The 25,293-nt window shown below is 36.2% G+C and overlaps 1 protein-coding gene across 4 annotated transcripts in view; it reads right to left on the reverse strand.

Annotated features, from left to right (window-relative positions):
- Window positions 1-25,293, reverse strand: part of NARS2 (asparaginyl-tRNA synthetase 2, mitochondrial) — a 132,251-nt gene that overhangs the window by 60,621 nt on the left and 46,337 nt on the right. For 3 of the 4 annotated variants that reach the window (XM_061168357.1, XM_061168347.1, XM_061168368.1), the window contains one exon: window positions 9,555-9,649. In XM_061168357.1, the coding sequence (XP_061024340.1) occupies window positions 9,555-9,649 (95 nt within the window). Of the gene's footprint in view, window positions 1-9,554; window positions 9,650-10,980; window positions 10,998-25,293 lie in introns of those variants that run through there. The other variant, XM_061168371.1, reaches the window with a different exon arrangement.

The raw sequence follows: 25,293 nt of genomic DNA on the forward strand, positions 1-25,293 counted from the left end.
CATGTATGGATGTGAGAACTGGACTATAAAGAAAGCTGAGTGCCAAAGAATTGATGCTTTTAAACTGTGGTGTTGGAGGAGACTCTTGAGAGAGTCCCTTGGATGGCAAGGAGATCAAACCAGTCAATCCTAAAGGAAATCAGTTCTGAATGTTCACTGGAAGGACTGATGCTGACGCTGAAACTCCAATACTTTGGCTAACTGATCCAAAGAACGGATTCATTGGAAAAGACCGTGATGTGGGGAAAGACTGAAGGCAGGAGGAGAAGGGAACAGAGGATGAGATTTTTGGATGGCATCACCGACGCAATGGACATGAGTTTGAGTAGGCTCCGGGAGTTGATGATGGACAGAGAAGCCTGGGGTGCTACAGTCCGTGGGGTTGCAAAAAGTCGGACACAACTGAGTGACAGAACTGAACATGTACAATGTGAGAGCTGGACCATAAAGAAGGCTGACTGATGAAGAACTGATGCATTCGAATTGTGGTTGTTGGAGAAGACTCTTCAGAGTCCCTTGGACAGCAAGGAGATCAAAGCAGTCAATCCTAAAGAAATCAGCCCTGAATATTCATTGGAAAGACTAATGCTGAAACCGAAGCTCCAAAATTTTGGCCACCTGATGCAAGAGACTACTCACTGGAAAAAACTCTGATGCTGAGAAAGTTTGAGGGCATGCAAGAGTAGAAGCAGGTGACAGAGGATGAGATGGTTGGCTGGCGTCACTGACTCAATGGACACACATTTGAGCAAACTCCGGGAAGCAGTGAAGGACAGGGAAGTCTGGAGTGCTGCAGTCCATGGGGTCACAAAGATTTGGACACAACTTAGTGACTGAACAACAACAACAATATATTCTTTTGCATAGTGAATGCACCAATTTACATTTCTGGCAATAGTGCATGAGGGTTCCTTTTTCTCCACATACTTACTAACTTTTGTTATTTGTTGTCTTTTTGATAATAAGCATTCTAACATGTGTGAGGTGATATTTTATTGCGGTTTTAACACTTCTAGTAAGAGTGATGTTGGGGATCTTTTCATATGCCTGTTAGCCATCTGTGTGTCATTTCTAGAAAACTTTCTATTCAGGCCCTCTGCTCTTTTTTTTATATTGAGTTGTTTTTTTTTTTTTTGATGTTGAGTTGCATGAGTTCTTGGTATATTTTGGATATTAGTCCTTTATCAGACATATCGTTTCAAATATCATCTCCCTTTCAGTAGGTGGCCTTTTTGTTTTGTTGATGGTTTCTTTCACTGTGTAAAAATTTTTAGTTTGATGCAGTTTTTGTTTATTTTTGCTTTTTTAAAATAACTTTGAGTAGACATATTAAAAAAAACAAAATATTGCTGAGACCAATCTCAAATGCTTATATTTTCTTCTGTAAGTTTTACGGTTTCAAGTCTTATATTTAAGTCTTTAACCTGTTTTCAGTTTGTTTTTGTACATTGTATGAAAAAATAGTTCAGTTTTTCCAACAGCATTTATTCAAGAGGTTGCCCTTTTCCCACTGTACGTTGTTATCTCCTTTGTCATAGATTAACTGACCATATTAAGTGTGGATTCATTTCTGGGTTCTCTATTCTGTTTCAGTGATCTACATGTCTGTTCCAGAATCATACTGTTTTGAATACTGCAGCTTTGTAGTATAGTTTGAAATCAGGGCCTGTGATACGTCCAGCTTTGCTCTTCTTTCTCAAGACTGCTTTGGCTATTTGGGGTCTTTTGCTTCTATACAAATGTAAAAAATATCTGTTACAGTTCTGTGAAAATCATCATTGGGATTTTGATAGGAATTGCATTGAATCTGCAGATCGCCTTGTGTAGTATGGTCATTTTAACAACAGTATTTATTTTTCCTTGTATGACAATATTTTTTCACTGTTTGTGACAATCATACATCAAAATTTACTTGATATGGTTAATAAGTGGACAAATGCTTAAAGGTAAGTGTGTACACAAAGTTATTTGGAAGGAAAAAAATAACATGTAGAAATGAAAAAATTCACTGATTTGATCATTCTAACTGGTATTTAGGAATTTAAAAACAAAAATGTTTTGCAATTATGGAGCAAAGAAATAGTCAACCTCTCTTCAACAAAATTAAGAGGTATCAAAGTTATTTTTGATAATGTGCTGCAAGAACCAGAAGTAATAAGCTAGAGCCTATTAAAGATGTATCTGAAATTTGAACCTGTATTTAAAGTACAGACATATTCCAGGATCATACATGGCAACTGATACACAGCTGGCTACATTCAAAAGGGCATCTATTTGGAGTACTTTCAAAACCTAGAAAGGTAAAGACAAGAATCTGGGTTTAGCCATCATATTCAAGAAAATGGAAAAAACCACTGGATGAGAAAAAATATTTGCAAATCAGGTATCAAATTCTTATATGATTTGATATCTGACATCAGGTAGATACCAGTTTATCTATTATCAGATATGTATCAGTTTATCTGATGAGACTCATATCTAGAATATATAAAGAATTTTTATAACTAAACTATATAAAGACAAATAACTAAAACAACTGAAAACATGAACCAAGGATTTAAATAGACATTTCTCCACAGAAGACACATGAATGGCCAATAGGCACTTGAAAAGATGCTCAACATGAGTCACAGGGGAAACGCGTAATAAAAGCCATAAAGAGACGCCACTTCACACTCAGTGAGTATGTCAGTCCCTCAGTCATGTCCGACTCTGCAACCCCCAGACTATAGCCTGCCAGGCTCCTTGGTCTATGGAATTCTCCAGGCAAGAATACTGGAGTGGCTTGCCATTCTCTGTTCCAGGGCACCTTCCCAACCCAGGGATGCAACCTGGGTATCCTGTGGCACAATAAAAGACATTAAAAAGAAAAAAAGACATATAATAAGTGCTGGCAAGGATGTGGAGAAATTGGAATCTTTATACACTGCTGGTGGGGTTGTAAATTTGGTGTAGCCACTGTGAAAAACAGTCTAACAGTTCCTCACATGGTGAAATTTACCATGTAAGCCATCAATTCCACTTCTTAGTACCTATCCAAGAGAAATGCAAACATGTTCACACAAATACTCGTCCTCAAACAGTCGTGTGAACATTATTCATAATAGCCAAAAAGTAAAATCAACCCAAATTTCTATTACCTGCTGAATGGATAAACAAACGTGCTATACTCATAACATGGATTGTTATTTGGCAATAAAAAAATACATGCTATGACACTGACAGACATTGAATATACTCTGAAAAAAAAATAAACCAGCCACAAAATGCTATATATAGTGTGATTCCATTTATATGAAATATCCAGGATGGGAAAATTCACAGACACATAAAGCAGATTAATCAGTGGTGCCTAGGGTGGGAGAGAGGTTGGTGAGTGACTGCTAATGGGAAAAAGCCTCTTTCTGGGTGATTAAAAATATTCCTAGATTATAGTGATGTTCAAAAACCTGAAAATATGCTAAAACCCACAGAATGATACATTTTAAATTGGTGAATTTTATAATAAGAAAATTATCTCGATAATAAAATTCTGAAAAATCTGGGTTTGCTGTATTTAAATACTCATTGAAATTCTAATAAAGTTGATTTTCACCATTCCTTTATTTTTACTTCAGCAAACTATTCATAACATGGCTTAAAAATATTTATTAAAAATAAGGTCCATTACTCCCAGATGGTAAATGGTGCTGAATATTTTCTTGGTACACTGAGGATTAGTCTTAAATAAGTATTTAGATTGTTAGTAATTTTTCATTAGTATAAAGTTGATTTCAACTGTTTCTTTTGCACATCTTTATAGAAATTGTCAGATCATTTCTTTAAGAATAATTCTCACTGCAAAAGTATTTCTCTAGAGAGGCTGTACTAGTTTATACTTCTAATAGTAATGTTCAAAAGAAAAGCATCAGTTTTATCCTGAAATATGCCTGACTTTCTGGCTTTGTAAAAATATATATAAAGGGAAAAAAACACCTGCAACAAAACTAAAAATCAACAAAACCAATAAAGAAAACAAAACAGTAATAATAAAAAATCCTTTTAAATACATTAGGCCAAGGCTTCCTCTAATTCTGGGTTTAACTGACAAAAAAAATGGAAAACTTTATTGCATGACATCTCTTAAGTTTTACAATTTAAGGCATTTCTAATTCTTTCAGAACAGACACTCAACTTACACTGCACTATTTATAGGCAGACTGTAATGAAAACACTTAGCTTCCTTTTATTTAAAAAACATTTATAGCTATGTCTGCTAAAAGGGCTTAAAATCAATAATCCCTCAGTAGCAGAAAGATACTAGTGACTAATTCTTATTTTCTAAATACCATTTTCCAAGAAAAGGAATCAGGGCTCTTAGAAAAAATGGCTGATTCTGAGATAAGGGTAGGGAAACTTAAAAAATATGGTTGGGATAACTGCGAAAACATGAAGCAACCAAGATGTCCTTCAGTAGGTGAACAGAAGGATAAATCATAGTACTTCCAGTTAATGAAATACTCAGTTGAGTTCAGTTCAGTCGCTCAGTCATGTCCAACTCTTTGTGACCCCCATGGACTGCAGCACTCCAGGCCTTCCTGTCCATCATCAACTCCCAGAGCTTATTCAAAACTCATGTCCATTGAGTCAGTGATGCCATCCGACCATCTCATCCTCTGTCGTCCCCTTCTCCTTCCGCCTTCAATCTTTTCCAGCATCAGGGTCTTTTCAAATGAGTCAGCTCTTCGCATCATGTGGTCAAAGTATTCGAGCTTCACCTTCAGCATCAGTCCTTCCAGTGAATAATCAGGACTGATTTTCTTTACAACTGACCGGTTGGATCTCCTTGCAGTCCAAGGGACTCTCAAGAATCTTTGCCAACATCACGATTCAAAAGCATCAATTCTTCAGCACTCAGCTTTCTTTATGGTCCAACTGTTATATCCACATGACTACTGGAAAAACCATAGCTTTGACTAGATGGACTTTTGTTGGCAAAGTAATGTCTCTGCTTTTTAATATGCAGTCTAGGTTAGTAATAGATTTTCTTCTAGGAAGCAAGCATCTTTTAATTTCACAGCTGCAGTCACCATCTGCAGTGACTTTGGAGCCCAAGAAAATAAAGTCTGTCACAGTTTCCATTGTTTCCCCATCTATTTGCCATGATGTGATGGGACCGGATGCCATGATCTTTGTTGTCTGAATGCTGAGTTTTAAGCCAGCTTTTTCACACCCTCCTTCACTTTCATTAAGGGACTCTTTAGTTCCTCTTCGCTTTCTGCCATAAGGGTGGTGTCATCTGCATATCTGAGGTTACTGATATTTCTCCCATTAGTCTTGATTCCAGCTTGTGCTTCATCCAGCCCGGCATTTCTCATGATGTACTCTGCACACAAGTTAAACAAGCAGGGTGACAATATACAGCCTTGACGTACTCCTTTTCCTATTTGGAATCAGTCCATTGTTCCATGTCCGGTTCTAACTGTTCCTTCTTGACCTGCATACAGATTTCTCAGGAGGCAGGTCAGGTGGTCTGGTATTCCCATCTCTTTAAGAATTTTCCACAGTTTATGTTGCTCCACACATTCAAAGGCTTTGGTGTAGTCAATAAAGCAAAAGTAGATGTAATACATCAATGTAATGAAATACTACTCAATGCTAAAAAGACATGAGCCATCAAGCCATGAAAAGATATGGAGTATTAAATATTAATACATATTACTAAATGAAGAAAATGTGAAAAGGCTACATATTGTATGATTCCAACTCTATGACATTCTAGAAAGGGCAAAACTTTGGGGACAGTTAAAAGATCAGGGATTGCCAGGGATCAGGAGGGAGAAAAGGAAGGAGGGAGGGATGATTTGGAAGAGCATACATTTTTAGAGCAGTGAAACTACTCTGTATGACATCACTTCTCCAGACCTACAGAACATGCCCTAGCAAGAGTGACCCCTAAGTAAACGATGGTCTCTGAGTGACAGTACTGTATCAGTGTGGGTTCATCAATTACAAAACAGTAAAACAAACTAACAGAGGAACAAATCTTGGTATCTTACAGTACCAGAGAGTAAGGAGGTACTTAAAAGACAAAAGGATAGGGGCATGTGAAAGGGATACAAGAATTAAAATATAAGAATTCCCAACAACTAAAACAATCTGAGCAGTAAAGTAAAAAGCAGAGCATTGAAATACAGCCTAAACCATAAAATATACATCAGTTGATCCTGATATAAATGATGACATAAATAAGTAAATCAGAGCAAAGAGACAACAAATCATTCATACAGATTAATTCTGAATACTGCCCTCACCCCAGGACATGGTGCATAATTCCATCTCCCACTTCCCAACCACTCACTCCTACCTCCAATAAGGGTGGGTACACTCAGTAAGTCATTTTCAAAGAACAAAGCAGAGAAAGAGAAAAACAGTACATTTTCAGTGGTGAAACTTGGCAAGTAACACAAGCAATGAATGTGAATAGCATCATATTGATACCAAGTTCTCCCTAACATGATATGACAAGAAGAGCACTTCACTCCTGTGGTGTTCTTTCCACTCCCTTTGCCACCTGAAATTTAAGAAAAAACGTAAGAAAAACCCAGACTGGCATACTTTCTACAAGCCATTAAACTAAGGAAAGAAGACTGAAAAACCGTTATAGACTAGATGAGACTAGGGAAACCTGAAAACTAAATGTAATTCCCTGGTGGCTCAGATGGTAAATAATCTGCCTGCAGTGTGGGATACCTGGGTTCGATCCCTGGGTTGGGAAAACCCTCTGGAGAAGGGCATTGCAACCCACTCCAGTGTTCTTGCCTGGAGAATCCCATGGACAGAGGAGACTGGTGGGCTACTGTCCATGGGGTCACAAAGAGTTGGACACGACTGACTAGCTAAGTACATCCTAAAGTGGATCCTGGAAAAAGGCACTGATGGAATGCCAATGAAATCTAAATAAAGTCTGGAATTTATAGTTAATAGTAGTGTATTAACGTTGGGTTCTTAAGTTTTCACAAATGTACCACGGTAATGTGTAAGATGTTAACAACAGGGGAAATTGGGTGAGAGGTATACAAGAAGTCTGAACTATCTCTGCAACTTTTCTACATTTAAAAATTATTCAGGGTTTCCCTGGTGGCTCAGTGGTAAAGAACCCACCTGCCAACACAGGAGACACGGGTTCCATCCCTGATCCAGGAAGATCCCACATGCTGAGGAGCAACTATGCCCTTGCACGACAACTACTGAGTCTGTTCTCTAGAGCCCTAGAGCCGCAGCTACTGAGCCTACGATCACAACGACTGAAGTCGCATGCCCTGCAGCCTGTGTTCCGCGCCAGGAGCCACCGTAATGAGAAGCACACGCACTGCAACTAGACAGCAGCCCCTGCTCTCCAAAACTAGGGAACAGCCCATGCAGCGACGAAGACCCAGCACAGCCAAAGATAAATAAAATTATTTTTTTAAATGTTAGTTAAAAAATTATTAAAAATAGAAAGTTTATTTAAAACAACAAAATTAAACTTTAAAATGGAGCCATAAACCCACTAAAGCAACATAGATATCCTTTTAGAAAATGTTAACCTTCTAAATATAGCTACCATTTACTCCATTTTAAAAGTCTGTTAAATAAAATTTAGAAAAAAAAAGCTGAGGAAAAAAAGACTAACAATTTCTTACTGGAGACTAAATCATGCATTAATCTTAAACATGATGTACTGTGTACTAATAGTACTAAAACTATATTAAACTAGGGATATTTGACTGCCCTGTCAGAAATACTTCATAACACACTAAAAAGTCCCTCACATTCTGTCCATTTAATCCTGGGTCAAGTTTCACAGTACCGTGTATTCTGTGGTTCACTGTACTTTACTGGTAAAGAGCAACATGATCCGCTACTGATATTATAACAGAAAAACTTGGGCAAACTTATACTTTTCCCACATTATGACACATTTGAGGGAAATAAACCTTTTCTATAGCTTTATAGATAAAAAGAAACAAATAATGAAAGGTTGTTAAGAAAGGTTATCCTAAACTTGGATAAAGCTAATAGGGAGATAGCACATCCTTCCAATGTAATACGAGGCTACGGACACACTCAAAGGTTATTTAATTACCTAAGAGATGCGCTTGCTCCATTATTCTATTTACTACTGAATTGAATAGCCCAGATTAAGTAAAGTTACATGTTAACTTATAGATTTTTGTCCAGCAGAGATGCAAATCATTTCTGTCAGGTAAAAGAGAAAATTGCAAAGGTTAGAGTTAATTGATCTGCAGGATATCAGCTAGTTTGTAACTAATCTAGCAATCTTATTCTAAAATTCCTTTATTAAACTGGCTATTAATTCACAGCCTCCCAGATGCTCTTTGAATTAGTCTTACTACTTTACTTATTTCCTCAGTAATAACTGAATAAAATATTTGATACATGTTCACTTTATATTTCTATGAATCATGTTTTAAATTTTTAAAAATTATACTGACAGGCACAAGAAACTTTCCATGACATGCCTGACATGGCCTTTCCCACAAACAATTCTGCAGTTCCTACAATCTCACAGGGCTATTATGATAATAGTTTTTCTATACCATATTCTGATAATATTTTCTATTATTTGGTCTCTGTAATTATCAATTAGTATCTTTCTTTCTCAAATCAGAAAAGAATCTAAGTATATATTATTTTCAAGACTATCTTTATTCCACCATTGACATTCTTTATCTTGCCAGTAAAGTCCGTTAAAAAAAAAAAAGACACAAATACTATTTCCCCTCAGTTTTTCCACCTGCACATTTAGAAAACAATGGGAAATACATAAAGATTCCCTATTTTCACTGTAGCCATTTCCTAAAGAGATTTTTAAGTCTCAAGCTCTGTATGAGAAAACAAAGATATTTATATCTGGGTAGAGACTCAGTACTTGTTGAGTCAGCATTAAGAAAATTACCCACAGAATATAAGATTTAAAGAGTACTTTAAAGATTTTCCTGTTTAATCTCTAAAAAGAAGGAAATTGCACTGAAAGGATTATAATGACTTTCCAGAGATTTGAAGACTGGCTAAAATTAATGTGATCTGACTTCTAACACTTTTTAATTGGTCACACATCATGATGATTGTGTGAGTTAATTTCCTTTATTTAAACCATAATTTTAAAAAGTTTTTTCTTCCATCTGTTCCAAGTACCTCTTTTATAATTTTCAGGTGTGAACTATAAATGTTTTTACTTTCATAAAGATGATTAATTGTACTTATATTTTGATTATATATTTTGAGATTTAAGCAAAAAAGATTTGTAAAAAGAAAAAAAAAATCACTTCATATTTCCAATGTTACATTTTTCACCAAAAATGAAAAGTGGATACTACCATGACTTTTTTAGTAAGAAATCTGGATATTGTCAAAGTGTCAATCTAAATGTACTTTTAGTGAACTGACATGGACTAACCACAAACATTAACTTCAATTTTTAGGTTTTAGCACTGGGAAAGGAACATTATTACACTCTCACCCAACCCATAAACTTTAGCCCATGCAAGAAAAAAAAGAAAACTCTGTACCCTGACATCACTTCTAGATGAAGCTGTCCTGAGACAGTTAAGAAAACAGGAATATTGAAGAAATTCTCCTCAGGCACCTTTATTTTGCTTGAAGGCTGCAAAAGAAAACAGAGGCCACAAGAAGCTATTACATGTTCTGTACTGCATTCACATTTCTGTCACAATTAAAAATCACAAAGCAATTAAAAATATATGAGGACAGGTCATTCTCATGAAAAAAAGGCAGTTTTCAGTACACACTCGAAAGAGAAAATCTCTGCTTGATAAGTGCTAAGGTCAAGGAAGTTTGCTCCATATTTTTGAAACACACAACAACTAAAGGACAAAGTACTTTGGTCACAAAATATACTCTTTCCTAAAAACTGATTTTAATTGAGGGGTAAGCTGAAGCAAGAAATTATTTTTTAAATGTGAGGCATTATACTGCTGCTGCTGCTAAGTCACTTCAGTCATGTCCGACTGTGCAACCCCATTGACGGCAGCCCACCAGGCTCCGCCGTCCCTGGGATTCTCCAGGCAAGAACACTGGAGTGGGTTGCCATTTCCTTCTCCAATGCGTGAAATGAAAAGTGAAAGTGAAGTCGCTCAGTTGTGTCCGACTCGTAGCGACCCCATGGACTGCAGCCCACCAGGCTCCTCCGTCCAGTCTTTTACAATTCTAACCCATGATTAAAATTTAATTTTCCCAAGGGAATAGCCTCTAAAAAATGTCTTGTCATATTATTATTAAATTGTTAATAATGCTTTTAATACAGATTTTTATAAACACATTATAAACTATAAACATGTTCATTTCACTTAATCTTCATGACAACTAGGAGATAAGAAAAGCCGGACCTTATCTTTAAAAGATATGATGAACATTTACATTTAAAGATTTTTATGAACTTGTAATATAGAGTGACTATTCCATTTGAAACTGGTCAGAAACAAGCCAGTCAACATTATTAACAGTTAAGATAAAAAGTTACTTGGAGGTCAAGCATAATTTAAATAGTATAATTAAGAAAACTTCTGTATCAAGTTATGACTATTACATCCATTTGGAGTGAAGGAAGATAATTTACCTACTCTTATATTCAAATTGTGATCTGAAAATGTTTCAGTGTAATGGTGCACTAAAACAAATACTGTAAAAGCAACCAAGCCAATATAAAATTTTCAATAGATGATGTAAGACTCCTTTTAAGAGCAGAGTACCAACTACTGAATTATAGAAACAAATGAAAGGAAGTTGTCTTATTTAATTCCCTTGGTTGTCCTAAAAATACTGCATATCATGTATGGGTATGTGTGTGTATGAACATGACTGTTGTTCAGTTGCTGAGTCGTGTCCTACTCTTTGTGATCCTGTATGCATGCTAGGACTGCAGCATGCTAGGCTTCCCTGTCATCCGCTATCTCTGTGGAGTTTGCTCAAACTCACGTCCATTGCGTCGGTGATGCTATCTAACCATCTCATCCTCTGCTGTCCTCTTCTCCTTTTGCCTTAGAAAGGAGAATGAATGTGATAGTTAGTGTAAAATTACCAAATGAAATTATTCATTTATTTTGCAACTGCCTTTATTTTTAAAACTTAACTTTGCTCTGGTCCTACATGCCCTATTATTGCTTTTTAAAAAGTCATCTTTGAGACTCATTATCACTTAAACAATATTGTTTCCAAGGACTTAAATACTCAAAACTAAAATATCTGACTTATGTTAGGATTTCAAAATAAAAGATGTGTTCTCTGATATGTCTTCACTATCTACTAAATGATTACATTTCAAGTAAGGCCCAGTACATTTGTATGAACATTATACTTTTTCCTTTCCTTCACCTCTTCAACTTCTTTCATCTGTAATTTGTATGGGTGTTTTAGACTTCTCTAAAAGTGGTTTCTCTCATTTCTTGTATATATATATAAAAAAATCTGATATTTAGGAATTGATTTTACTCTCATTTATTAGCATTTGTACAAAAGGAAATCTAAGTTTCTTACATGTTTTAAATCCAACTGTTTTAAAGTTACAAACATATCACTACTTCATTATGACTTCCAGTGTCATATGGAAACATTTACTTACTGAAATTCATACTATTTTTAATAAATTAGTTTCTTTTACTTCTCCTTTACATTACAATGAATGCACTACAGCAACCTTTAAAAGCTTTTGTATGTTTTAAGTTATGCTATCTATAAATTTTATTTCAGGATATTAAAGGGACATTATAAAATATTTCTTTTAAAAAGTAATTGCTGAGAGATGTCAGCAAAAAATGGTGGGGCAGGTAGCTTCAAACTCCTACCCCTACACAGAAAAACTGAAAATAATAAGTAAAAACTGTAAGAATCAATTATGAGAACTCTGGAAATCAGATAAAGATGGGTTTCCCTGGTGGCTCAGATGGTAAAGAATCTGCCTGCAATGCAGGAGACCTCACTTCGATTCTTGGATCAAGACGAGCCCCTCGAGAATGAAATGGCTACCCATTCCAGTATTCTTGCCTGGAGGATTCCATGTATAGAGAAGTCTGGCGGGCTATCAGCCCTGGGCTTACAAAGAGTTGGACACAGCTGAGGAACCAAACAAATGTTGATTCAAGAAAGAGGAAATTTAAAAATGGTAGACTCCACCCAACAACAGTAGACTGTGAACTCTTTTCAAATGCACATGGACATTGTCTGAGAGAGACTAAATGCCAGAACACAAAACAAGTCTCAACAAATCAGATAAACTATCTTCTTTGAATATAATGGAATGAAACGATAAATGTAAACTGGCACAGTTTACTTGGGAAAACAGTTTGGTGGTTCCTTAAAAAGATAAACAAGAAATACTATATATACAACATACAAATTTTACGTCTAGGTATATGTCTAAAAGAATTAGAACCAAGTATTTCAGGAACAATATATTGAAAGTATCAAACATCATCATGAAGCAAGATTGATCCCAGGGATGCAAGGATTTTACAGTCTCAGAAATCAATCAATGTGATACAGCATATTAACAAATTGAAGAATAAAAATGATACAATCACCTCAAAAGATACAGAAAAAGCTACTGATAAAATTCAACATCCACTCGTGATAAAAACTCTTCAGAAAGCAGGCATAGAGGGAACATACCTCAACATAATAAAGGCCATATATGACAAACCCATAATGTCATACTCAATGGTGAAAAACTGAAAACACTTCCTGTAAGATCAGGAACAAGACAAGGATGCCCACTCTTGCCATAATTCAACATAATTTTGGAAATCCCAGCCACAGTAATCAGAGAAGAAAAAGAAATAAAAGGAATCCAAACATCAAAAGAAGAAGTAGAACTGTCACTGTTCCCAATGACATGATGCTATACATAGAAAATTCTAAACATGCTACCAGAAAACTGCTAGAGCTCACTGATCACTTCAGTAAAATTGCAGGATACAAAATTAATACACACAAACTGTTGCATTTCTATACACTAACAGAGAAAGATTAGAAAGAGAAATTGAGGAAACAATCCCATTTACCATCACATGAAAACAAACAAAATTCCTAAGAATAAACTTACTTAAGGAGGCAAAAGACCTATACTCTGAAAACTGTAAGACCACCAATGAAAGAAATTGAAAACGACACAAACAAATGGAAAGATAAACCATGTTCTTGGATTGGAAGAATCAATATTGTTAAAGGGAGTCACACTTCCCAAGGCAATCTACAGATTCAACACTAATCCCTATCAAATTATCAATGGCATTTTTTATAGAACTAGAAGAAAAACTTTTGAAATGAGTATGGAAATACAGAAGACCTCACATAGCCAAAACAGTCTTGAGACAGAGCACAGGTGGAGAAATCACACTCCCTGGCTTCAGAATATAGTACAAAAACACAGTCATCAAAACAGCATGGCACTGGCACAAAAAACAGAGACACAGATAAATGGAGCAGGACAGAAAGCCCAGAACAAATCCATGTGCTCACGATCAATTAAACTATGACACAGGAGGCAAGGATATTCAAGGGAGAAAAAACAGTCTCTGCAGTAAGTGATGTTAGAAAAATATATACAGGCAAAAGAATGAAAGTAGAACATTCTCTAACATCATGTATGAAAATAAACTCAAACTCATAATGGACTAAAGACCTAAATGTGAGACCAGTACTATAAAGCTCCCAGAGGAAAACACATGCAGAACATTCTTTGGCATGAATTGCTGCAATATTTTCTTGGATTTAACTAGTAGAGTAATTGAAATAAAAGCAAACTCAAATGAGACCTAATCAAACTTGTTAGTTTTTAAATGAAAAGACAATCTATGGGAGAAAATATTTGCAAACAACGGGATTAATTTCCAAATGCACAAACAGCTAAATATTAAGAAAGAAAACAAAGAAAAAAAATTTAAAAATGGGCAGAAGGCTTAAATAAAGATTTTTCAAAAGAAGACATACAAATGGCCAACAGGCACATGAAAAGATGCTCAAAATCACTAAGTTTTAGAGAAATGCAAATCAAAACTACAATGAGGTACCACCTCACACTAGATAGAATGGCCATTATTTAATAGTCTACAAACAATGAATTCTGGAGAGGGTGTGGAGGAAAGGGAACCCTTCCACACCATCAGTGGGAATGAAAATTGGTGCAGCCACCGTGAAGACAATCTGGAAGTTCTTTAAAAAACTAAAAACAGAGTTACTGTATGATTCAGCAATCCCATTCCTGGGCATATATCTAGAGAAATAAAAAACTCTAACTTGAAAAGATACATGTACCCTAATGTTCACAGCAGCACTGTTTACAACAGCCAACACAGATGAATGGATAAAGAAGATCTAGTGTGTATGCACACACACAGAAACACACACACACACACAGACTGAAATATTCCTCAATCAAACACAAAAAACGAATGATATAATGCCACTGGCAGCAACACGGAAGGATTGAACATAAAACAGCACTTATATGTGGAATCGAAAAACACAATATGAATAAACTTACTTACAAAACAGAAATAGACTCAGAGACATAGAAAACAAATTTATGGTTACCAAAGGAGAACAGGTAGGGAGTGACAAATTAGGGCTTTGTGATCAGTGCAAAGAAATAGAGAAAAAGGAAAGACTAGAGATCTCTTCAAGAAAATTAGAGATACCAAGGGGATATTTCATGCAAAGATGGGCTCAATAAAGGACAGAAATGGTATGGACCTAACAGAAGCAGAAGATATTAAGAAGAGGTGGCAAGAATGCACAGAAGAACTGTACAAAAAAGATCTTCACGACCCAGATGATCACAATGGTGTGATCACCTAGAGCCAGACATTCTGGAAAGTGAAGTCAAGTGGGCCTTAGGAAGCATCACTACGAACAAAGCTAGCAGAGGTGATGGAATTCCAGTTGAGCTATTTCAAATCCTGAAATATGATGCTGTGAAAGTGTTGCATATCAATATGCCAGCAAATTTGGAAAACTCAGCAGTGGCCACAGGACTGGAAAAGGTCAGTTTTCATTCCAATCCCAAAGAAAGGCAATCCCAAAGAATGCTCAAACTACCGCACAATTGCATTCATCTCACACGCTAGTAAAGTAATGCTCAAAATTCTCCAAGCCAGGCTTCAGCAATACGTGAACCGTGAACTTCCAGATATTCAAGTTGGTTTTAGAAAAGGCAGAGGAACCAGAGGTCAAACTGCCAACATCTGCTGGATCATCAAAAAAGCAAGAGAGTTCCAGAAAAACATCTATTTCTGCTTTATTGACTATGCCAAAGCCTTTGACTGTGTGGATCACAATAAACTGTGGAAAATTCTGAAAGAGATGGGAATACCAGACCACCTGAATGCCTCTTGAGAATGCAGGCAGGTCTGTATGCAGGTCAGGAAGCAACAATTAGAAGTGGACATGGAACAACAGACTGGTTCCAAATAGGAAAAGGAGTACGACAAGGCTGTATATTGTCACCCTGCTTATTTAACTTATATGCAGAGTACATCATGAGAAATGCTGGGCTGGATGAAGCACAAGCAGGAATCAAGATTGCTTTGATTCAATATCAAATATCAATAACCTCAGATATGCAGATGACACCATCCTTATGGAAGAAAGTGAAGAAGAACTAAAGAGCCTCTTGAGGAAAGTGAAAGAGCAGAGTGAAAAAGCTGGCTTAAAGCTCAACATTCAGAAAACTAAGATCATGGCATCCATCACTTCATGGCAAATAGGTGGGGAAACAGTGGAAACAGTGGCTGACTCTATTTTTATTGGGCTCCAAATCACTGCAGATGGTGATTGCAGCCATGAAATTAAAAGACGCTTACTCCTTGGAAGGAAAGTTATGACCAACCTAGTCAGCATATTAAAAAGTAGAGACATTACTTTGCCAACCAAGGTCCGTCTAGTCAAGGCTATGGTTTTTCCAGTAGTCATGTATGGATGTGAGAGTTGGACCACAAAGAAAGCTGAGCGCCAAAGAATTGATGCTTTTGAAGTGTGGTGTTGGAGAAGACTCTTGAGAGTCCCTTGGACTGCAAGGAGATCCAACCAGCCCATCCTAAAGGAGATCAGTCCTGGGTGTTCATTGGAAGGACTGATGTTTAGCTGAAACTTCAATACTTTGGCCACCTGATGCAAAGAGCTGACTCATTTGAACAGACCCTGATGCTGGGAAAGATAGAGGACGAGAGGAGAAAGGGATGACAGAGGATGAGATGGTTGGATGGTATCACTGACTCAATAGACATGAGTTTGGTTAAACTACGGGAGTTGGTGATGGACAGGGAGGCCTGGCATGCTGCAGCCCATGGGGTCGCAAAGAGCCAGACATGACTGAGCAACTGATCTGAACGGAGATTAACATATACACACTACTATGTACAACACAGATAAACAACATGGACCTACTATGCAGCATGGGGGACTACACTCAGTGTCTCGTAATAACCTGTAGGTTATTTCTATTATAATGGAAAAGAATCTGGAAAAGAATAACAAACATAAAACTATTACTTTTCTGTACATCTGAAGCTAATACAACACTGTAAATTAACTATACTTCAATTTTAAAATGGTTATAAAAAATAAAAAACAAATATTCAAATTGATACTTGTACATTAATGTTCATAACAATATGTTCATAACAGTTCATAACAAAGGTAGAAATATTGATAAGTGGATAAACAAAATGCAATATACATAAGCAGTGAAATACTATTTAGTCATAAGATGGAATGAAGTTTTTATATATTCTAAAACATGGTAAAGCTTAAACACACTAAGCTAAGTAAAAAACATTAAAAAAAAAAAGGCCACATATTGCATGATTCCATTTATATGCATTATCTAGACTAGGTAAATCCATACAGACTGATTGGTAAGAGCCATGGTCTGGGGAGCCATGGTCTGGTGGCTCAGACAGTAAAGAATCTGCCTGTAATGGAGACCCATGTTCCATCCCTGGGTGGGGAAGACCCCCTGGAGCATAAAATGGCAATTCACTCCAGTACTCTTGCCTGTAGAATCCCCTGGACAGAGGAGCCTTATGGTCTACAGTCCATGGGGTCGCAGATTTAGACACGACTGAGTGACTAACACTTTACTTTCATGGTCTAGTGAGAAGAGGGAAATAAGAAGTGACTACTTAATGGGCATGGGGTTTTCTTTTGAGGTAATGAAAATGTTTTGGAACTTAATAGGTGTGGTAGCTGTATAACACTGTAAATATAGTAAATGCCACCGAAATGTACCCTTTAAATAGTGAATTTATGTTGTATGAATTTCAATGTTTTTAAACACATACATAAATAAGTCATTACTGAACCTGATAGGGTCAAAAACTAATATGGGATTGCAACTTTAAGATTCACAGTTTTAAAAAAAAAAAAAGATTCACAGTTTAAATACTTCCACTGTAATGAAGAAAGAATAAGATTATATGAATTAACTATCTAACAGTGATTTTGCCAGTGGGAAAGGACCTCTTTAACAAGATCTTCAAATTGCAACGTTGAAGTTAAAGATTTTATTTAATAAAGGAAGATATAGGAAGTCAGCAGAACTTAAGGATAAAATATTTTCAACATCTAAAATTGACAAGTGATTAATGCGTAGAAAATATAAGGACCTCCTTGAAGAAAACAAAAAAGAGAAAATAAACTGCTCGCCACCTGGACAATGGGTATGAAAAGTGGATTTACAGTAAGGAAAATTCAAAAGGTTAAGGTGTATGAAGAAGCACTCAAATTCACTATGAATTAGAGAAATACAAATTAAAACAAGGCATTTTAAGATGAATTCATTACATATATCTGACTCACAAAGATTAGAAAGTTACATAGTATCAAGTGCAGAGGTAGAGTCAGTACTGATAGGCAGATTTCTATTAATAAGATGTGTTTCAAGATTCTCAGCCCTGGTTTATTCAACCACTAAGCCAAGTACTGATGTGAAGAGATTTTACAAATTTAATTAAAGTTCCAAATCAGATGTCCTCAAGATTTGGAAATTTCTTGGCTAGTCTTTTAAAAGTAAAAAGTTTTAAGTAAAAAGTTTTCTACAGCTGGCTGTAGAAAAGTCAGAAATTTGAAGCACGAGAAGGATCTGAAATGCTGTTGCTCACCTGAAGATAGAGAAAGACATATGGAAAGGTGCTTAGAGCAGTTTCTAGGAGCTGAGAGGAATCTGGCTAGCAGCTAGCAACAAAATGGGAACCCCAGTCCTATATATAACCCTATAGCAACAACGTGTTTGGAAAAGCAAGCCCCAGATGGCAACACAGAAAGCTTAGAGAGCTGATACACTGGTTTTGGGCTTGTGAGACCCTGAGTTGAGAGACTGATCTCAGCCATGCGATTCTGATTACTGACCTATAGAGCTGTGAGCTAATAAAGAGGTGTTGTTTTAAGTCACTAAGTTACAATTTGATAGAAAATTAATTCAGAGGGAAACAGGAATGCCAAGGTAAAGCTAGTATAGTGTAAACTGGTACTGTTATTCTGGATAACAGTGATATTAATCCATATACCCTATGACCAAAGAATTTCTGGATAAACATTCTAGAGAAATTTTCATACAAGTCTATTATGGAATATGTAGAAGACAATTGCAATATTTTTTTGGGGGGGGATGTAACTTAGAATTGGAAACAACCTAACTGTCCATTACTGGAAATGGTAAGCAAGATGTAGAAAGCAAAGATAAAGAATATCACGTTGCAATGACAAGCAAAAATAGGTATACCTATAGCAACAGAAACAGAATTTCAAAACAGAACTAAATGGAGAAAAGTAGAAAATGGAATAATATAACAATAATAATTCTATTATCATTAATGTGAATTTAAAACATACACACAAAAAAATCACTCATATTTTATGAGGTTATAGTCATAATAAAAAGTTGTGTCAAAGACATTAAGGTGAGGAATGCAAGTGGCGATTGGTATAAAGCGGAAAAAATAAAGCAAGAAAAAAATTATGCTGGATGGTATTTTATCAGCTTGGCATTACTGCTCCCACCTAAACTGAGGACTCTGTTTCCTAGAATCCCCAATCCTGCATGGTTCCAGGCTACGGCTGGCCTTCTATTGTTGAAAAGGAATGTGTGCAAGATCTGAGAGGAGAAAATGGAACTGAAGTCATTACTCTCAGAAGACTGTGGCAGTCTGACACAGTGACGCACTTATCGCAGTGTTTGGTTATCTCTGAACTTCCAGCTTGTCCACCTTACTACCGACCAGCAATAGCTCTGTGACAACCACCAAGTGCTGGACGGCAGTTACTACAGAGTCAGCTGTGTTAGATTAGTTGCATCAATGTCTCCAACTTGTCACACCTCTCTATTTCAACCCCCTTGGCATATTACACACTAACCCTGAGCCTGGCCATGTGATGTGTTTTGGTCAATGGTGTGGTAAGAAAACTAACAAAAATAGTGGCCTGAAAACCTGCTTGTGTAGTTCACATTCTTTCCTGGAGCCACACTACCAAAGAGATTCACATCCTGATTAGCATAATGGAGAAATCTGGGAGGTATGTGGAAAAGAGATGAGTCATCCCACACAAGACCATCCTAGACGGCTCAGCTCTCAGCCAACCCATCAGCTGACTAAGCCCAACCCAATCAACCACTCAAATGACCTGCAGACTCACAGAAAAGAATAAATGGTTTTGCTACACAGAGATAGGATACAAGGGCCTTGCAGTGACCAGTAACAACTGTGTGCTGTGAATGAAAATTATGTTTAACTAAACTATATTCCTGAGGTTAAAAAAAATACCCATTTAGATACAGATACTTCTACAAAAGCAACTGTAGCCAAGGAGTGTATAAGCATCCAACAAAGAGTATCCCCATTTACAGAGAAGGAAACTGAGACACACAGGTTAAGTTCTTGTCTAATATGACAAAGAGAAGGAACCAAGGCGGTCAGACTCCAGGACCTCTATCCTTAACCAAACATTATTTCCAGGATTCATAAGAATGCAATGGTTGTACTGAATCAATAACAATGGTTGATTCTGGGGAAGGAAATTAGATTACTGGGGAACAAAGTGTGATGGAATCCTCCTGCACTTTGAAATAGGTACTCTTTGAACAATAAACTACACTACTTATTCAAAAACTAAATTTAAAATAGCATATTTCTTAAAAAGTGGAACTCTGAGGTATTATCAGCAAGTACTTAGAATAAAAAGTATACTGGTTTTACTCCCTGTGTATCCTTTATCACATAAACACTAACACTTTAATCTTCTATCCTACAGTGGTGTGGATTACTTTGGTAAGCACCACCAGGAAAATCAAAAAGCCAAGAACAAAGTATGAAACAAAGTCAAATACCAAGAAGAATATAGGTGGTTAGTAAAATCTAACACTGCACTACTTATAATGAAAATGGGCTTCCCAGGTAGAGCTAGTGGTAAAGAACCTGCCTGCCAATGCAGGAGACATAAAGAGACACGTGTCCAATCCCTGGATCAGGTTGATCACCTGGAGGAGGGCATGATAAGCCACTCCAGTAGTCTTGCCTGGAGGATCCCATGCACAGAGGAGCCTGGCGGGCTATAGTCCATGGGGTTGCAAAAAGTCTGACATGACTGAAGTGACTTAGCATGCACTTGCACAAAGTCTAACACTGCACTACTTTTAATGAAAACAGAGTTGGTGCAGGACAAAAGATGAGAAGGTCAAAATACTGAGTTCTTTGAGTGCATACGAAGTTGCTTCAGCTGTGTCTGATTCTTGGCGATCCCATGGATGGTAGCCTGCCAGGCTCCTCTGTTCGTGGGATTCTCCAGAGAATAATACTGGAGTAGGTTGCCATGCCCTTCAACAGGGATCTTCTCTTCCTGACCCAGGGATCAATCTCATGTCTCTTATGTCTCCTGCATTGGCAGGCGGTTGTTAACCCCTAGCACCACCTGGTAAGTAATTGTTCCATAAATGCTTGACCAAAAGAGTGCTGAAAAGTGTGTGTGAGGGGATCAGCAATCAGAAGCACAATGAGCCATAAAAGATTCTAGCCAAGTGTCATGGCATTGCTGACCTAAAAGATGTCCTTGGTGTATATTTAACTTCATATTTGTTTTCAAACATAGGTACTGATAAGCAGAAATAAACTATTTCTTATATTAATGTATTGCTTATAAATAATTCTCCATTACTTTCCTAGCAGAAGTGTAAATAGATGTTTACTGTGGTTTTTCTTTAATATCATCATCTTAACACTGACAAGTATTTTAAAAAACATAAAAGGTACAGAATGTATTTTCTGCAATATGTAAGTTTAAAGTACATCAGAGGAAAAGTTTCATTTTCTTCAGAGATGTAAACTGTGTGACCACTATGAATCCATCTCCTTCCTATCTACTCCCACTCAAAAACACGTAATTTGTAGATATCCTATATAATTAAACACCAGTTTTGACTAAATATAAAAGACATCATCTATCCTCTGCCTACCCTCCCAATACCAAGTCCCTAATTCTGACATCAAACAGAAAGATTTGGAAAAGATGATGAGACAGTATCATCAACATCATCTTCTGATCACTAAAAAAAGAAAAAAAAAAAAAAAACACCTCTTCAATTTCATCTTTTTCAGCTTTCTCAAGACTGTGCCTCACTTACTTCTAGAGGAGGCATCTCCCAGTATATTCACTCATATAATCTTCCGCTCACTTAACAAATCTTCAGGGACCTCTGGGACAGCTTCATATCCCACCCAACCCCACCACCCCTGTCTCTTTTATTTGGTATAGAGACCTTAGTTCCCTGATTAGGGATTGAAATTGTGCCCCCTGCATTTTAACCACTGGACTGCCAGGGAAGTTCCTCTGTCTCTCCTTATGCTTGCAAGTCTTAAAATCATCCAAACCTACATCAAGTACTGTGAGAGTCATAAGTAAAAATTAAACATAATATAAAACGCTATGCTTTATTTATTTTTAAATAAATAAACCTTATTAAGATCTGCTTTGTCCTGAAGCAAAACACTGAGGTGGGTGACAGTATTTGGCTGTTTACAGTATTCTGTTCTTTTCTGTATGTTTAAAGTTATCCAAAAAAATTGATCAATATTTACATTTCTTAAAAATGTACAGCATATTATTGTGTGATCCCCACAGATGTCAATACTTTTCATTTTATTTTCTTCAAGCATAAAATCAATTATTTTACTTTACTCAGGTTCTCTGTTTTTTGTCTAATTACTAGCGTTCTGTAAGTTTAAAGTTGTAGTATTTTATCTATATGATGCATTGATGCACCGTATGCATATGATCCAGTCTCATGGTTGCACTGTGAATATAATTATGTATTTTGGAAAGGGAAAAAAGAGTTCTAAAATTGAAAATAACCAACTCAAAAATAAACTTTCCAAATCTGTGATTGTATTTCTGCCATACCTTAAAAAAAAAAACAAAATAACTAATCTAAATAAAATGTAAAAAATAAAATAAAAATTAAACTGTTTAACACCCTGTTGAAAAACCCATAATGACAAAAATCAATAAGCCTGAGGCGAGTGATGAGATGCTAAGGTACTCTGGTTGGTATAAGTTTAAAAAATACACAATAAATGAAAGCTCTGATTCCAAAAATTTATTTCACTGAATAATAATAATAAAGAAACATCATCATATTCTACTGTTTTGCCCCAAATAAAATACTAAAGGGTTTTACTACATACTAAATACTAAAGAAATATGTTGAAGATGGCATAAGAATAGCTAAAAAAAATTACCACAACATTATTATCTTGATATTTCTTGAGAAAAAACATATATTCACATCACACTATCTGCCACAAGGTAGATAAAAATTCTGCAACTTATTTCTGGTTGACACAATTACAGATGGTCTCCTGCCATCTGAATTACAAATTTTTGACTTTACGAAGGCATGAAAGCAACACATTCAGTAGAAACCATACTTCAAAATGCAAATTTTGCTCTTTTTCCTCCTAGTATGATACTCATGACTCTGGCAGCAGCTGCAACTTTCAGTCAGCCACTCGATCATGAGGGTTAACAATGGATTCACTTACAACTATTCACTAGCCACATAACCACTGGTTTTCCACTTTTGGCATGATAGTAAATAAATTATATGAGATATTCAACACTTTATTATAGGCTTTGTGTTAGATGATTTTGCCCAACTGTAGACGTTTTGAGCATGTTTAAGGTAGGTGAGGCTAAGCTATGATGTTTGGTAGGTTAGTGTATTAAATGCATTTTTTACTTAATGCTATTTTCCCAATTTACAATGAGTTTATTGGGATGTAACCCAGCTGTAAGTAGAATAAAGTCTGTATACAGTCACCAAGACGCCTAGTACCACATACATTAGTGGTTTGAGAAAGTATCTTTATATATTTTCACATGAACGTGGGTTTATTTCTGGGCTTTCAGTTTTATCCCACTAGTTTGTATACTGATATCACACTATTTTAATTTAGATGCTTTATTGTGCATTTTAATACTTGGTTACACAAGCTTGATTACTGGATTCCTTAGCATTACTATGGAGACATTTCCAAGGTTTCTCCATTGATAAAAAAAAATTTGTGTCTCATTTCTAATACAGATACTCCCATACTTTGAGGTTCTGCTTCATTTTTCAATTGAATAAACGTTTACAGAGTGAATTACTATGTGCCAGGTACCAGGCTAAATGCAGGAATACAGTAATGAATAAGAGACATAAGGAACTTCAATATTTTTAGTTTTATGGATCAACACTGTGAGACAAAAGTAATTTAATAAGAAGCTTTAATGTAAGAGTTTTTGAAACTTGTGAATATGTCTAAGGGAGGTTACACTGACAAAGTCTTACTTTATTCATTCATTTATCAATTGGTCTGTTAATAGCCTAAAGGAATTTACAGAACTTTCCTCAAGTTTTCTAATGGCTGAATAAGGAGGTAGAAACCATGTGATCCATAGAAAATGACTCACAAGAAGTATCCTGGCCAAGTTTGCTGAAAAGCCAGTTAATACCATACACATCTAGTAGAATGGCCAAAACCCAGAACACTGACAATACCAAATGTTGGATGTGGAGTGAAAGGAACTCTCATTCATGTCTGGTGGGAATGCGAAATTGCATAGGCACTCTGGCAATTTCTCACTAAACACACTTTTGCCATACAATCCAGCAATTGCATGCCTTGGTATTCACCCAAAGAAATGAAAACTTAGATCCACATAAAAACCTGCACACAGATGTTTACAGAAGTTTTATTGATAATTGCCAAAACTTGGATGCAACCAACATGACCTTCAGGAGGTGAATAAATAAACTGTGATAAATCTAGATAATGGAATATTATTTCAATGCTAAAAAGAAATGAGCCATCATGCCTTGAAAAGACATGGAAGAAACAAAATACATATTACTAAGTGAAAGCAGCAAATCTGAAGGCTACAAGCTATATGATTCCAAGGTATGACATTCTGGAAAGGGCAAAACCGTGCAGACAGTAAAAAGGTCAGTGGTTGGCAGAAGTTAGGGAGGTGAGAAGGATGAAGAGGTAGAACACAGAGGTGCAGGATTTTTATAGCAGCGAAACTATCATTTATGGTACTACAGTGGTGGATGTATCTCACTATGCATTTGACCAAACACTCAGACTGTACAACACAAAGAGTGAACCCTAATGTAAGCTACAGACTCTGGGTGACAATGATGTGTCACTGTACTATCATCAATTGTAACAAATGTGCCATTTTTGTGAATGTGGCTGATAATAGGAGAGGCTAAGCATGGGTGGGGGCAAGGGGTACACGGGAAATATTTGCATCTTCACTCAATTTTTCTGTCAACCTAAAATTGCTCTAAAAACTAAAATCTGTTTTAAAAAGTCAGTGAACATATGGATCTCTATGATCAATATGATATATTCTTCATCTGCCAAGAGAAATGGTTTCTTCTCTATCAGTCTCAGCAAATGTAAGTAACAGAGACATAAAGAACTCTTCAGATAGAACACCTGTAGCACCAGGAAGCTGAGGAAGTTGTTTGTATACATACAGGGTACAATTTGATCATTACTCTGAGTTCTTTACTGCAAAGATAAACTCAGAAAGAGGAACGTGGGGGTTTTTTATTTTTCCATACTTTGTAAATGGGCCCAGAGGTTTCAGAATTAAATGATAAATCCAATAAATAAATACTGAAGAACTGGGCTGACTTAATTATTCAAAGTTTGAAGTATACTACAATAGCAATAAAAATATCATCTCACTTGA

This window comes from Dama dama, chromosome 2 (assembly GCF_033118175.1).
Source record: "Dama dama isolate Ldn47 chromosome 2, ASM3311817v1, whole genome shotgun sequence".
Classification (NCBI taxonomy): domain Eukaryota; kingdom Metazoa; phylum Chordata; class Mammalia; order Artiodactyla; family Cervidae; genus Dama; species Dama dama.